At 42.9% G+C, this 16,342-nt stretch overlaps 2 protein-coding genes across 2 annotated transcripts in view; both read left to right on the top strand.

Moving 5' to 3' along the window:
• Positions 1–312: 312 nt before the first annotated feature.
• Positions 313–6,019, top strand: cdc123 (cell division cycle 123 homolog (S. cerevisiae)). The gene is made up of 13 exons (XM_041029821.1): positions 313–427; positions 741–812; positions 925–988; positions 1,432–1,464; positions 1,699–1,794; positions 1,985–2,091; positions 2,952–3,003; positions 3,115–3,190; positions 3,498–3,620; positions 3,893–3,921; positions 4,038–4,142; positions 4,281–4,418; positions 5,110–6,019. Exons 1-13 carry the CDS (start codon positions 354–356, stop codon positions 5,167–5,169), a joined length of 1,029 nt encoding a protein of 342 aa, XP_040885755.1. The 5' UTR covers positions 313–353; the 3' UTR covers positions 5,170–6,019.
• A 2,788-nt stretch (positions 6,020–8,807) lies between these two features.
• The window catches only part of camk1da (calcium/calmodulin-dependent protein kinase 1Da), a 43,694-nt gene continuing 36,159 nt past the window's right edge, over positions 8,808–16,342 (top strand). Inside the window, exon 1 of the mRNA XM_041029813.1 lies at positions 8,808–9,105. Within this exon, the coding sequence (XP_040885747.1) occupies positions 9,008–9,105 (98 nt within the window). The 5' untranslated portion in view covers positions 8,808–9,007. The remainder of the gene's footprint in view (positions 9,106–16,342) is intronic.

Genomic DNA, 16,342 nt, shown 5'->3' with positions numbered 1-16,342 from the left:
AGACTGACGTTCCGCTAGTAGTTTTTCAGGTGTTGAGTGAGAACTCTTTTTAATAAACGATCTATGTAGCAAGTCAGCGGGTTTTACCTCGACCACGCCCACATGTGCACCCCAAAAAGACCTCCCCATCCGAAAACACAAAGCAATCACATCACTCCTAAAATAATTTTTTTTCTTTACTGTTTATCCGTGGGATAATACATTGAAAATAATTAATAGCAGTAAAAATAGAAGCAACATTGCCTTAAAATGTCAAGGCGCTGAATAAAATTGCTGCCGGGAGCCTCATCAAAACACCCGAGATTCGGACGATATTTACTGATGGACGCGTTTCCATTACAGGATATTGCAGCATGAAGAAGGAGCAAGTTTTCAACTGTCAGTTTTCGGTTTGGTATCCGATATTCAAAAAACATACGATTAAAAGGTAAACAGCTGCTGTTTGTTCAGAAATCCAGCGGCAAACGTTTTCATCGCTCTTTCGGTGAAACGTAGCACAATGAGTCGACAGCTAACGTTAGCTAACAGAAATAGAGAGCTGCCATCTCTGTTTTAGTGCCTTTAGTGTCTTTATCCTTATCTTGTGTATTACTGAATAATTGTGCTTAAATCCTATCCAGAGCTGTTTCATTGCGCTGCTTGCTTTTCTTCGTTTCATCTCTGTCGGTCTGTCGGTTGTCTGTTATTTATTATTGTATTTATATGTATTTATATTTGGATTTTTCCCCCCTTATTTGCAGTCTGATTCTCCCATTACCTCAGAATGTAATAGACTATTTACTGGACGATGGGACACTGGTAGTCTCTGGGAGGTATGAGGCCACACACATACACATACACAGACTCATCCCAAATAGGCTTATGTAGTTTGTAATGCTGTTGCTAAATATACCAGTATTTCTCTGTGGTTTCTCTTCTCTCCAGTGACCATAACACACAGCAGACACACACAAACAACAGCGACTCAGATGCAGAGGAAGACATTCAGGTAAAGGAACAGAAACTAAGGTTGTTTGTCCTCTTGGAGGATCCTTTCAGTGATTATCCTGTTTCATCTCCAGTTCACAATTAGAAAAAAAAGTCTTTGTCTCCTTTGGATATCCAATAGAATGTGACTGATCTAATTGTTAAAAGACCAATGTGCGATCAAAGGTTATAGACTGAAGTCAGATGCAGATATTTATTACCTTTAAATTGAACCATTTTATAGACTAAAAAGAACAATTATGTATTGTCTTGTAAAGATGGACGCCTTCCACTGAAACCAGGAAGAAACCCTGAGATGAGACATGTTCTTAAAATAAAGAGTTAATTTACATAACTAATTTGTCTGCTGGACAAACGACCCCAGAACTTTAACAGTTAGACAGTTCAGTGTAATCTTTTTTTCTTTTTTCCTAATCCTGTTTCTTGTTCTTTACTCCCCTCTAGTGGTCAGATGATGAGACAACCACCACTGTCACAGTAAGGACATTGACCATTCCCTGCTAAAACTCACTGTCTGGGTCCTTAAGACTCATCACACATGCTGAATACTTTTCCAACCTGATAAAACTTTTTTTTTTAATTCTTAAAACCTACATTTACATAGGTCTGAAGTCTTTATGGTGCATTACTTCTCTCCGTGTGCAACACATAAGTCATCATGCTTGTGGCATGTATGCAGTTTAATAATGCAATGATGATTGTGTCTGCCAGGCTCCAGAGTTCCCAGAATTCACCTCTAAAGTGCTGGAGGCCATAAATGCCCTGGGTGGACGCATCTTTCCCAAACTCAACTGGAGCGCTCCTCGGGTGAAGCTCCGCACTAAGCTGCTTTATGAAAAATGGAAAAGAAACTTGAGACCATCAAAGTGTTTATGTTAATTTAGCAGACCTGTAGAATTCAGTGCATTGAAGAACAGCAACTGCTTCTTTTATCCCTGCCAACATTAAGGACTAAGGCATAATTTAACATGTGTGTGTGTCTGTGTGTTTGTTCCAGGATGCTAACTGGATTGCTCTGAACAGTTCCCTGCAGTGTCACAACCTCAGTGATATATTTCTGCTCTTCAAAAGTTCAGACTTCATCACCCACGACCTCACGCAGCCGTAAGCTTCACTGTTCATCAACACCAACACATGAGATCCAGGAATCTCTCTTTAGACCAAGCAAAGATCAGGAAAAGGATATAAAACCATTTCTAAAACACTGAGTGTTCTCAGGAGCACTGTGGCTTCAATAACTGTGTAATGGAAGAAGGTTGGAACCACCAGGACTCTTCCTGGAGGTGGCCATCTGGCCAGAATGAGTCACTGAGCAAGCAGCGCCTTGGTTAGAGAGGTGACCAAGAACTCAGCGCTCACTCGAACAGAGCTTCAGAAGTTGTCTGCAGCAATGGGAGAACCTGTTGGATGGATGACCATCTCACCACTGGTCAGAACTGAGGGATGAATGCAGCCAAATACACATTTACCTAACAGACTGATGGGCAAAAACAGCAAATTTATCAATTTAAAATTAAATGTACAAAACAATACAGTTTGCAAAAAGTGAAAGGGGTCTGAATAATCTCTGAAGCAACTGTATATGACAACCTATATCAACAGCTTCGCTGTGAACGGGCCGATTAGAATCTGCAGTAAAACTCAAGTGGCGACAGGAGAAACTGCCGTGATGTAGATTTATGTTTCACGCTCCTCTGCTCTGCATGACAAACATTCACTGCAGCAAGTGATTTACTGCAGAGCACAGCCTCGAGAAAGCTGTTTGTGTGAGTGGAGTGGAGAAAGCAGTGTGATATATGCTGCTGTGCTGGACTTTTTTTCAAAACTTCTCTCTCAAACTTTCTCAGAGCAACACAGCAGCCAAGCTGTTGGCAGCATGGACGCCCCGATTGTGCCCTTGTGATGTATTTTATTTATTTAGGTTTTGTTTTACATTTGTAACCTTAGTTCATTTCTATTTCTAGATTCCTTCAATGTAGTGACCAGGACTCCCCAGATCCAGTCATCAAATATGAGGTATTTTTATCCTTCATGGTTAAATAAAAAGACATACATAAATATTTGTCTACACGCACAGACACATACACCTCTGTGGATTTTATCACTCATGTTACACTCTGTCCTCAGCTGGTCCTGAGAAAGTGGAGCGAGCTGATTCCTGGAGGAGAGTTTCGCTGCTTCGTCAGAGAAAACAAACTGATCGGTAAAAAAAAAAAACACTCCACTCGCACTCACCTCATCAGTCTTCACTCAGGCTTTGTCCCCAGACATTTGGGAAATCATCAGCATGTTAATTTAAGATGTTAGTACTTGCTGTTAACCAAAGACACTATTACATCTCTATCACATTTTACATCTGGAGCCACTAAGCTGAATCAGGAGGGAAACCTCAAGCCTTTAAACAGTGGTATAATAATGTTTGAGCAGTACATTTATTCAGCAGGTTAATTTAGAAACAATTATAAAATTCAATTTGAGCTCATGTGGCGTGCACCTGTCTGATCTCTCAGCTATCTCCCAGAGAGACTACACTCAGTATTACCAGCACATCTTGAAGCAGGAGGAGCAGATCTGTCAGGCCATACAGGGGTTCTTCAGCCAGCACATCCAGTACAACTTCCTGGACGAGGACTGTAAGTACCACTGTCTGTTATTTTTTTTTTCCTCCACACCTTCTTTCAACTCCAACTCCATACTCTATATAGTCCTGAAATATTTATGTGAAATGGCTCGTATAGGCAGGTGAAAATGCTTCAAGGAAAAAAGATTGATCAAACTTGTGAAATAATATTTTTCAACAGTTCTTTCAAGTTTTTACTTTGCCTTTGTGGAACTAGCTGATAGAGTAATGGTTAAATTGCTGTGTTGGTTTATATATATATATATATTTTTTACTGTTTTGCAGTTGTGTTTGATGTCTACAGAGACAGCCAGGTAAGAACACTAATGAATTCTTATTTAGTACATTTTCAAATATGCCACTTGCAAACTGTGTTACACTCATGTATTGTGTGTGTGTGTGTGTGTGTGTGTGTGTGTGTGTGTTGTAGGGGAGGGTGTGGCTGATCGACCTGAACCCGTTTGGAGAGGTGACAGACTCGCTGCTGTTCAGCTGGGAGGAGCTGACGTCTGGAGGAGAAATCGCCCACCAGCAGGTCATAAATCACCAAACAAGTTTTATAACTCCAGATTTAATTATTTGAGAATCTATTTATTTATTTAGTCCAAAGCTCAAGTACATTCATGACTGAAAACAGCTTCATAATCAATATATGGTACCTGTGTGTGTGCAGGAGGGCCCGGCGTTCCGCTACACCACCAGCGAGGTGACGGTGCAGCCCAGTCCCTGTCTGAGCTACAGAATCCCACGGGACTTTGTGGACCTCTCTACCGGAGAAGACGCTTACAAACTCATCGACTTCCTCAAACTGGTAGGACGTTCACATAGTGTCTCAACTTGTCACATTCTCCTCTGGACTTTCTTGGTTTTCAGATCCTGTGTGCCAGTCACTCAGATCCTGATATACAGACATGCAGATCAGAGAAACCCTGAGAAGAAAAACTAGTCAGTACACGGGAGTTTGATTCCCATCACAGACCTGCAATCAAAGGTTCCCTGTTGAGTTTTAGACTTGTGGTTGCACAGTGGAGCTGCCCCTGTTTTGTTTCTGGAAACAGTGCATGCACAGAACATACTGGATGATAAACAGAAGACACTGCACTGAATTTCTGTGGCTGTGCATTAGTCATGTAGTGACATCATCCTGAACTCTCGGGCATTTTGAAGAGGGAACACATGCATTGCTACGAACACAAGCACTGTGATTTATAAAGAACACAAGTTGTTTGTTTTCTCTGGGATGTGTATTATAAAGACATTTATAGCGTTACTACCGGTAACCACAGGTGTCACCAGATCAGCCAGAACTGAATCAGAATTATTGTAGAAAGTAAAAAAAATGTTGTCATTGAACATCAAGCATCAAAATCTCAATTCAGCAGGGAGTCCTCTCTTCCAGGGTGAACCTAGTTCACACCCAAACAAGGTTAGAATTTGAAATTAGTCTAAACTTGAGATAAAGGGTGCATCTTAAAGTTTCCTCTCCTTTCTTCTTTTCGCAGAAGAAAAGCCAGCAGGAAGAGTCTGAGGAGGAGGAAGAGGAGGAGAACACTCCACAGTGACACGGTTCCCCTGAAACCTGAAGAAGAGCTGCTAGCATCACCAGTCCTCCACATAATGTTTTCTGCATGAAGTGACTCTTTATCCTCTGTCCTGTTTGAGCTTTCTTTTTTTATTTTTTATTTCAGCCTGTTCTCTCTCACGCTCTCCTGGTAACGGTACGTGGTGTACCCCTGGTTTCTTGAATAGCTCTCTCGCGTTAGTTTAATGGAGCATGTTAAATTAACGGATCGTGTTAACGGCTCTTTGAGGATTCATTTCATTTTCTGTCGACTTGCTCTCTGCCTCCGACGCTGCTGAGAGCTGTCTCGCCGATCGTAATGGTTCTGTGAGATGAGGGGAGGGAAGCCTCGGCACTGTCAAATGGTCTGTTGTTTCAGTTTTGGTGAAGTGATTTGTTATTCGTGATTGGGGGTGGGGGGGGTTTGTGTAACTGCAGGGGGATGTGTTCACTTACGCTGTAAAGAATGCCTGCTTTTATACTTTAACATAGATGTGTGTATATTAGTTTATGTATCTTAATTTCTGCCTAAACGTCGTCTCTGGATTTAAAATGAACTTGTCCACACACACGTTGGGTCGTTCGTCTGTGTTTGTGTTGTGAGGCTGTGACAGACTTAACACTAAAGCCATTCATCACTCAGTCACCTTTAATTTTTCTTCCCAGCCATCTCTGTCCCCACCCCCCCCCTTCCCCCTCCCCACCCCCACCCCTGCCAATTTCCTCTGAGCAGTTTTGACACGCTCATTGCTCCAAGCCACTCCGGGCACTCTTTTCAAGTCCTGTTTTTCCCATCATGCATCGCTGTAGACTGTTGCTCCAAAGAACACCATTAAATTTCTTGTCGTGTATTGACGTGGCTGTCAGTCTGGTGGGTGCAGTAAACTAGCACATTAGAAATTGATTGTGCTTTTACGCAGGCTCTCATTACACCGTGAGCTAAATGGGCTGTGCACACACGGCGCGTGGCAGTTCATTTTGGGTTGGTTTTTTTTTTTTTCCCCTTCTTTGGACTGATAGAGCAATTACAGGGAGATGGAAAGAGCTGGTGTGATGAGAGTTACCGGTCCCCGGGTGAAACGCCGCGGACGGGAAACATTATACAAGGCACATATTGTGGGGAATGTTTCACATTAATCATTATTATGAAAATGAAATCTGGCTGTAAACATGCCGTCCAGGCGTGGAGGTGGTGTCCTGATTTGACCTGTGATGGTGGATTAACTTCACTACTGAAATCCTCACACAGTCTGGTGCCTGTCTTTCCTGTGGTGGAGTAATGGTAAATACAACTAAAGACTAGTGGTGAACTCCAGTCTGAAACCAACAGCAGCATAATCATGATGATAAACAGTAAAAATATTGTGTAGCGCATTGGGTTAGTTTGAAAACAGACAGAGGCAGTTGCCTGTTTATTAGGTACACCTTGAAACGAATGCAGTCTGATCCACTGTAAATCTCATCATGAGCTTGTCTTGTTGAAACTGTTTTACTGGGATGTCAGTCCAACTTAATGGTCATTGAAAGGCAGTTACTGGTTAGTAGTAACTTAAAGCTTCTATAATCAATATTTTTATATTAACAAGGGATCAAATAGCTACATATAAAGGGAGTTGCCTGTCGTGACAAAGGTACACCCTTCTATGTATCGTGCTGACCAAAAAAATCAGTTAATGCTGGTTTAAGATAAGAGTTTGCTTAGTTACACACCTTAAGTAACCAAAATTTTAATCTGTGGATAAATCTAATTCTGCGCAGCCTGAAAAAAAAAAAGGCTGAAATGGTTGTAACTTTCGATGTGAGAAGAAATGTGGATATGAGTTTCTCAGCCACACTGAGGAGCTGGTTCTTTGGCTCCTTTTATTAGGCCAGCCAATGAAAATACTTCTGTATGTGTGCACACTTGCAGTTTATTTCTGTGTTCAAACTGCAAGCCAGAAGACTGCTCCTTCATCTTCCCTGACTTTCATCCTCTTTTTAACCATCTCTTTTATGCCCTCCTCTCCTCTGCTCCTTCCTTTGCAGCTGGGTAATCATCTTTCATCGGGTGGAGGTCAGATTTGCTGACTCAGACTAAAGGATGAGGATGAAGTGGGGGGAGGGGAAAAGGGGGGGGGGGGGTTGGGGGAGGGAGAGGAGTTTTCCTTGGTTGCTGCTGAGGAAGAGCTGCAGTAGTTTGCAGCCAGAATACTCATGAGCAGCTGAGGCTGCAACACAGTGTCCTCCCCCTCTCCCTCTCCCTCCCTCCCTCCTCTTGTCTGTGTCTCCCTACAGTATAGCACACACAAGTAGTAAGACCAGAAGTCGAGTCTAGTGTGTGTTTGTGTTGTGGGGAGTGGCCGGCTGGAGCTGACCTCAGCCCCCGCAGCTGTCCCGGGGGATCAGTGCGGGGGGGATCAGTGCTCCTCTGCAAACTGAGACTCTGTAATCCAGGTGTCATGAGGGTTAAGCCCAGGTGAACGTGCAGCTGCAGCCGGGGTCACTGCTAATCACCGGGCAGCTGTGCTGATCCACGCGGACGCCTTTAGGATCCTAAACGGTGATGGCTGAATGATGGTTGTTGTCACCAAGTTGGCGCATTGCGAATTTACTGCTCATGTGTCCTGACAAGACACACACACACACACACACACACTCTCTGTCGGACAGGATGCATTAGCAGCATCCCATCAGCTCCCTTTATTGCTGTAACAATATACACTGCAACAATAAAGCGCTATTTTTGGCTAATTGTAAAGTACAAATACTCAGTGGAGAAACTTAATTAGAAGAAAGGTGTGTGTGTGTGTGTGGGGGGGGGGGGGGGGGGGGGGGGGGGTTAGGACACATCGTTAGTGGAAAGGTGGAAACACCGGAAACGTGCCAACAGCAATTAACGGTGTTTAAGCTGTTGCAGGTGGCATCAGGTTCGCGGTCAAGTTAGACATACGTATCCAGCATAGTACAGGAAATTGGTGGGGATTGCCTTAAAAATAAAAGCACAATTGAAATGAGTTGAACGGATTGAATTTGGTTGTAGCCGATATCTGTGAAACTGCAACAGCCAAACTGTGAAATTTTTATATTGAATAACTGAAATAGAGGCTTTGGAGAGGGAAAACTTTTTTCAATTTGAGTCTGATTTGATCTTTATTCTGAAACGAGAAATGATCTAACATGCAATGAAACCAAAATAAGAAAAGGAAAAACTGCTAGATATCTTCATGGCTTTAGAGAACATGTTGTAAACAGTAAATATGAATATTACAAACCATCACAAACAAAACATTCTACAAAGCCTTTGGTCTGTGGCCCCTGGCTGTCGAAACTGATTCTGATGTGCTTCTATTATTTAATGTCTTTTTAATTCTATGTGTATTTGTGTGTGCGTGCGTGCGTGCGTGCCTGTGTGTGTGTGTATCATTATTGGAATATCTAAACAACAAATAGAAATATGTTTTTACGTTCATTTTTCTATATTATGTAAAGCCAATAGGCTTTTATTCTGAAAGTTCCAACGAGAAGTGCTGTTATCTTGTTTTGATCTTGACAGCTGGTGTCCAGACGGCCGGAGAGGAGGGAGGGGGGCGGGGGAGAGGAGGGAGAGCGCGAGAGAGTGAGTGAGAGAGAGAGAGAGAGAGAGGCAGCAGGGACACGGTAACCTGCAGGAGGACTCACATGGTCCTGCAGCAGAGGAACACAGACCTCCGGGACTGTCCAAACCTCTTCCACACAGCTCGGCTCCATCCTTTTGTTGTTTTTTTAAAAACACTCTCTCGTTTGTGTTTTCTGTTTTGTTTTTCCGCATCCTTCCTCCGGCAGCCCAGTGTCGGTCGGACTTGGGCCGGTAAACCAGCGCCATGGCTCGGGAGAACGGAGACACCGGCAGAGGGGAGACGTGGAAGAAACAAGTCGACGACATCAAGAAGATTTTTGATTTTAAAGAAGTCCTCGGCACGTGAGTACATGCAGCTTTGACTAACTTCACCTTGGATATCTCTCTGATAATCCAGTAACATTGCCTCTGGGATTCAGTCCACATGTGGGGCTCCACAGTGAGTTTACAGTGACCTTACTGCACTCATTGGCCATGGTACAGTTTTCCAATGATGCATCCATAGTTAGTGAAATGTGCCTCAGTGCTGACCTTACACTAAGGTCTGTTGTCTCACTGCAGTATAATATTGAATGTGGCTGCACAGCAGGGGGTTTAATCACATAACCTGCTCCTTTCTGTGCTCTTATTATTACAGAGATGCTATGGCAGCACTGTAACAGGCTATTTGTATAAACTGATGTGTAATGTTTCTGTAATACTCCTGTGTGGGTTTGTTGTGCTGAGTGAAATTAGTTAAATACTCATAGCAGTTAAGTGGCTTCACAGCAACATTACTGTTATCCACTGATTTAGCCACATGGCTATGTCAACCATTTATCAATAATATGAGCTGTTTCAACCATTTATTCATTTCTGTTCGCTAACAATTTCTCCATTGTAACTGTTTATGTGTCACTTAGCTAACAGTGCTTATTTATTGATTTATTCATCAGTTTCCACATGTATGCATTACTTTTAACTGTTTGAATTTTAACTGAAACCAATCAGGTAATTGGTTTTAATGCTGTGGCCTATTGATGTATATATAAGTACTTTTATCTGTGCATTTATTTACTCTGTTTTTTTTTTTGTTTGTTTGTTTTGTTTGTTTGTTTTTTCAAATCAGTTGAGCTACTCCTCAGTCTTTCCCCGTACACTATGCTAACTGCAGAACTGTAACCTGGAGCACAGGTAGCCCTGGTAGCATTTTTGTAAAAATTTTTATATTATGTTTTAGAACAATTCACACAGCACTAATCCTTGTTGTTGCTTTAATCACTGGTGTAAGAGCCACAATATGAAATCCCTATAATGTCTCCTAAAATTCCCATCGTACTGTATAGACAAAATTACTTTACTTTTGCATTCAAACTACTTGCAGCAGTATAACAGTTCGGTGCTAATGTGTTCAGTATTTCTTAATGAATTTAGTATTTTCATAGCAGACCTCATTGGATTTCCTTTTGATCTCTTATGCCATGATTAAAATTCGACTCGCCGTAAACCTCTGACAGTCAGTCTCTGTCAGCGTCTGTCTGTTTTCCTGCTCTGTAGAGTGATCTGTGGCTGGTTGGACGGCAGCCTGGAGGGGGACGCATGGGGTGGATGCAGATTGAGATTAACTGTGCAGGGATTAGGAAAACTTCCCCTGAATAGAAGGAAGTTCAGTCATGTTGTGTAATGACGAAAGATGGGCATCTAGCTGGCGAGGTTTGGAACGGACACAAAATGCACAGACACACACACACACACACACTTTGGATGCAGACTGGTACAGGACTTAATGATCCGAGTCGGCCATGTTGCAGCCACACATTAACCAGAGCTGCTGACGGATCTTTCAATCTGATGCATCAGCAGAAATGGGGAAAGCGGGGAGTGTGTTTGTGGGATGGAGGAGTGACTTGTGATTAGCATGGAAGAGTGGGATGGTAAAGTAGAGGAGGAAGAGGAGAGGTGGTTGCTGTGCTTGACTTAGGAATAAAGGAAAGTTTTGATCAGCTTGATGAAGCAGAGGACTGAAATAAAAGCTGCAGCATGGAGATCAGATACTGACAAATTATCAGCAGTAACACTGACACTAAATGAGATACAGAGTTCAGTGTTTGCAGGGTGGACAAGTCACCTTCACCTGCAGCAGTGTTGTGTTCAGGTGCAGCAGCACGTGGGAAAACTGAAGCTTAAGAGTAGTTTGAGTGTCACTGCAGTTTTGAATGTCTGTGTGTCAGCATTTTTCATCTCACGCAGAAACATTCTGTGCAGTCTGTGCTGACAGGATGTGATGTCTTAGATCTGACACTGACCCATCACCTTTTGTCTCCTCACACTGGGTCGGCCTTGTCTTCACTGCTCAGTGTGTGTGTTCACTTTAACACCTCTTCTGTCCAGGGTCTTAATACCATTCCTCATTGTGTGACGTGCCATTTTATGTCCCCTAACACTGGATTAATCTCACCAGTATTAGCTCATGCTGGCAGGTGTGTGTGTGTGTGTGTGTGTGTGTGCGTGCGTGACTGTTTGCAGACATGTACATGAGGTTCTCCTTGGTGTCTTATTACCGTCCCCTGGTGTGTATTCTGTGTGTGCCCCTGTTGCTCACTATTCAATAATTCAGTACCTACAGGAGTGTGTGTGTGGGCGTGTGTGTCAGTGTGTTTGTGAGCCTCAGGTAGGCTGCTCTCAGCAGGAGGGATCACAGTACGAACAAGATCAAAATGCAGGAAAAAAAATGTCCTTGTGAGCAAATTTTACCCGACTATAACTCAGCACAGTTTATGCTGAAGTTTGGATCAGCTCCACGTTTTGGACTCTGGGTCCAGGTTTGACGATTTAGATGAGGTTAGATAAAAGTGTTTCAGGGGAGGCCAATAGAAGGACAAAGTGTATGTTTGTGAGACAGAGACAAAAAGTAAAGTGGTGGCGGTGGTGGTGATGCATTGTGGGAACATCACCGTGCCATCTAGGGCACGCTGCCCTTAATTGATGCTCCACTTCCCTGCTGCTGGCACTGTTCTCTCCACTGTTTCTGGGACTGCAGAGCCCCCCCTCCCTCCCTCCCTCCCCACCTCCACTGTCTTTATGTCTCTCTATATCTCCCTCTTTATGTCATGTATCTCCCTGTGTGTCCCAGTGTTCAACTCTAACAAGCTTTCCTTTTTTGTCTGTGGATGCAGATTTTAAAGTTGCTCTTCTTTTATCCCTGTTATAAATAACACCTTATAAATAGAACAAAAGATGATTGTTTGCTATGTGACAAAACCAACTTCATTGACTGTAGCCCACATTTAGCTGTGTGTGCGTGTGTATGTGTGTGCCTAGTTTTGTAGTACTGTTAGATGTAGTTCCATATGTGTGTGTTGGTTTATCTGAATGTGTGTACACATTTACAAGCAAATGTTTTTCACATTCAAGTGAAAGGTGAGCTCTTACAAACAGTATGTCCACAAGCATATCCTCTGTTCATCTGTCCATCTGTTCTGTTCAACTGTAATTGGTTGCTGTTGTTGTTAGTTGTTTGTTTGTTTTGTTTTTGTTTGTTTGTTGATGACATTGCATGGGGGATGTCATCAACCATCAAGCTGATGGTGATTGCTCAATCATCTGTAATTCGTTGATGCTTGTTACCATTGTTTATATTTGCTGATGATGTTTTTGGTGTTGTTGATGTTGCTGAAGCACAATCAACATGTTCATTCTGGTTGTTGTTGTTGTTGTTGTCAGTAACAGATGTCAATGAGGTGTTGACATAGTTGAGTAGTAGTAGAGCTTTCAACTGCACCTCATGCTCCTCATCTTCTGATGAAGCTTGCTCAGTTGTCATGGAGATTGCCCAGTTGGTTGTGTGGAAGCAGATAATAACAGGTGACACATCTTCATAACTGAGCAAACTCCATCCACTGATGAAGACTGGATGATTTGAAAGGTTTAAGGAAAAAGGTTAGCAAGTGAATGTTAAAGAATCTCAAATCCAGAGAGTTTAATGAGACAGGAAGTGGGTGGAAATGCTCACCTGTGCAGGGGAGGAGCTAAGGAAGTGATAAGAGGCTGTGTGTTCTCCACAGATTCCCTTTGTTCTCAGCCATGCTGCCATACCAGTAAATTGTTCCATGCTTGCCTCTGCTTATATTTGAGTTTATTTATACCCAATTCTGTTGAGTAACATTTGTTGTATACTAATTTCTTTCTTTAAATAGATAATGTGACAGAGCAAACATGACAACGGTGCACTAGAAACTGTCTGATCACCGTGACTGCTCCTCTTTCTTGCCCTTTGTATTTCCGGAGCTTCAACTCTCTGAGTGCAGTGTAATTATTACCAGCGTGAATTATAGCCAACACTACAAAAATGAGACCAAGCTGTATTAGACCAGAATGATCCCTTAATGGTATTGCTGTTGTTATTTTTGCTTCGTTGATGACTCCGCTGGCGATGCTATTGTTACTGACATCATTACTGACGTGGATGCTTTTGTCAATCTTCTAGCAACAGACGAGCTGAGGATTTCAAAACAGATTAACACTGAATATGCTGATCTCAGTTTGGGATCTCAGTGCTTTGAAATTTGAGCCACAGTCATGTCACATACACTCACACCCACACACTCTTTCACACCCACACACACACACTCACACCCACACCCACACACTCTTTCTCACACACACACACACACACACACACACACACTGAGCAGGACATTTAAAAGCAGCAGAGGGGAAAAGTCACTTTTTCCTCTTCATACATGGAAGAAATAAAACACTTCTGCCAGCTGCCAGGACATTCCTCATCACTAAATGCATTTAATGGGAAGTTGTGTGTGTGCTCCTGTGTGTAGGGGGAGGGGCACCGTCCATCTCCCTGCACAGATTGACACGTGTGTCCAGACCTCTGAGTATTAATGATCATAAACTTTAGTCCATTATCGGATCAGCGCTCTATTTTAAGCCTCTCAGCGACCACATCCAGCTTATAATGGCCCCGAGCTGAAAGCCTGCTGTCTCTGTGCTGTTGTGACATACATGGCTCTGTCTGACAGCTGTGTGCACACTGCAGTGCGTCGCTGTTCATGTATGTAAACACGGCCACATGTTTGAAAAGGTATGGAGAAACCTTTGATGGGTTTGACTTAGGAAGAAAGGCTGAATTGAGTTATTCCAGTGTGGGCAATTTTCCACGTTATCACACTCATATTTATGAATAACTGCCAAAATGTGACATTTAAAACATTTTTTCTTGTACCGTTTCACCGCTTCACTTTATTTCCGTAGCATTTACTTCAGGCTGTGTCATTTGTTATACGTAAAAAAGTCAGATATTTGTGAAGCTTGACATGATGCATCAAAAAACGCTTCACACTTTCTGTTTTTGTCTGGGGCATCTTGCCCTGATATCCCACTGTGACTCCATCTTTGTGAGTTATGAAAGCAAGACAAAATTCATTTTTCTCATGACCTATTAAATGACAATTCTTTCAAGAATACAGAGTTCAAGACGGAGATATTGCACTGAGCGCACAGACGCCCACAAAAGACATTTCACAGCGAGATACATAAACTTTGCAGGAAGACAAAACTAGTGCAGGTGCTGTGGGGCAGCTGCAGAAACGGGGAACTCAGTGGTAATGCTTCGGTTTGTTTCTCCTGGAGGATTTGGTTTCAGCCCTGTTGCGCAATCCTGAGGGGTCTCGACAACAACATCTGCTGTTCGAGAGGGAAAACCAGGGATACAGCCTGCTGGGACACAAATGCTTGTTATGATGAATTTAGCAGTTGGTGGGTGGCCATATTTTAATGATCAGGGACGACAGGTTACCGCGGGTCAGCGGAGTTGTGGCGACATGAGCAGTGTTGGTAACTGTTTCCCTGCAGATTGTTGAACTCTCAGAACATCCTTAGAAGTCAACAGAGGACATGGTGTGGTAATTTGTGCCTGGATAAATGTGTTACAGCTCTGCTCTCAGCAGAGAGGAGCTCCTTGCTACCAAAGCACCACCGTGTATTTTGGCAAAAGGAACTAAAAGCACGTTGAACCAGGCGCAGAGAGAGAAAGCGTCTCCTCTCCTCTGAGCCGGGCACAGACACAGTGACTGCTCAGCCTGTGGTCTGATGTGAACATAATGTTGCTGAGACAAAGCAGACCTGTTTGTTTCCTGGACAAATCGAGATTGTGTCAGCAAGTGTTGTGGTTGCCCTCAGGGAAGTGCTTTCAGGTTGTGCAAGTGTGTTGGAATTGCATTGCTTGTAGCTTTACCTCAAGCTTTCATACTCTTATATCCTTTTAGAGAAACTAAAACAAGGAAAGCTCTCCTACAGCACAGCCAAACGCCCTCAGTCTGCAAACCATAACAGTGATTAGCTTAAATGTCATAATTTAGAATACATCTGGCCTTCGGGTCGATTCTTAATTCGTTTTCAGATTTTCCGTCGCTCACTCCATCACAGTAGCAGCACTCGAAGGCTGGACAAATTAATGAGATGCTGTGGCTTCATATTCCTACCACATAAAATGTTTGGAGCAGTAAATGGAAGAGATTCCCTGAAACTGATATGCACTAAATTGATCACTGTTAAAGAAGACAGACGGGAAATGAAGTCTTCTATTTCTAAAAATGCTACAGGTCAATATTTAAAAAATGTATTTTCAATAAAACTTCTACAGTAGACCCTGATGGCTGTGATATTCCCTGACTGCTGACAGTTTTTCATGCAGAGCGGCAGAAAGCAGCTTAGCATATTTTCCCTTGAGGCTCTGCTGCTTCTGACAGAGGCAGTGCAAAATATAACAAAACACTAGAGCAGAGGAGGAGGAGGAAGAGATAACGGAGAATTGAGAAATGAGGAATTGTAATGAAAAGCAATGAGGGTGGGGGATTGAAGCATATATAAGCCTTAGGGGGTGGCCTCAGGGGCCCCTAGTGGGGTCCTGCAGAAATATGTTGGAAGTGATTCTTCGATCAGCCTTTCGTTCCTTCCACCATCTGCCGTCACCAGACACTTGGAAGGTTTTTGCTCTGAAACAACAGCATCCTCTTCCTGTTTTGTGCTGTAAAGCATTTTAGATTTCCCTCCAAATCCAACCTCATGTAAAATGGAGTAGAAAATGATAAAGACTTACAATCTGTGTATTCATGGATTTGATCATAGTAATAAAGAAGGAATGGTAAACTGCAGCAGCATTCAAGGCTCATTTTGGAGACGATGTGGGACACTGCTCTGAATCCACAGTGAATCACCAGTCAGACAGTCTCAGTCTGGGTCTGTCCGTCTTTCCTCCCTGTGCTGTCCCTGTCTGTAAGCTTTTGTCCACGGCAGGAACACAGAGTTCTGAGCTTCCCTTTCTTTCGTCTCGTCTCCTGTTGTGACGGCAGAGAGCAAGATAACAAGTTGTGATTGATTCTCAGAGCGAGACTTTGCAAAAAAAAAAAAAAGATACATCCAAGTCAGACTGTTCAGTGTGTTGGTGAATAAAAATGTGGTTTACTTTTGACCTCAGGCAAAAACTGCAGAGCAGTTCATAGTAACAGAACTCCCAGTAAATTCCCAGGAACCTCATACCAGTTTGATTTTATTTACCGTGATCGATGTGAGGTTCCCCTGGTAG

The sequence above is a fragment of the Toxotes jaculatrix genome, chromosome 22, assembly GCF_017976425.1.
Source record: "Toxotes jaculatrix isolate fToxJac2 chromosome 22, fToxJac2.pri, whole genome shotgun sequence".
NCBI lineage: Eukaryota > Metazoa > Chordata > Actinopteri > Toxotidae > Toxotes > Toxotes jaculatrix.
The sequence above is the reverse complement of the archived record's forward strand: the minus strand, read 5'-3'. Positions and strand labels throughout refer to the sequence as shown.

What these genes read in the sequence shown, in the direction of transcription:
- cdc123 (XM_041029821.1), top strand. Translation starts at nt 354, where the DNA reads ATGAAGAAGGAGCAAGTTTTCAACTGTCAGTTTTCGGTTTGGTATCCG. An exon ending in ACACTGGTAGTCTCTGGGAG is followed by an intron (nt 813 to 924) that starts GTATGAGGCCAC and finishes TCTTCTCTCCAG; the next exon opens with TGACCATAACACACAGCAGA. An exon ending in ATGTCTACAGAGACAGCCAG is followed by an intron (nt 3,922 to 4,037) that starts GTAAGAACACTA and finishes TGTGTGTTGTAG; the next exon opens with GGGAGGGTGTGGCTGATCGA.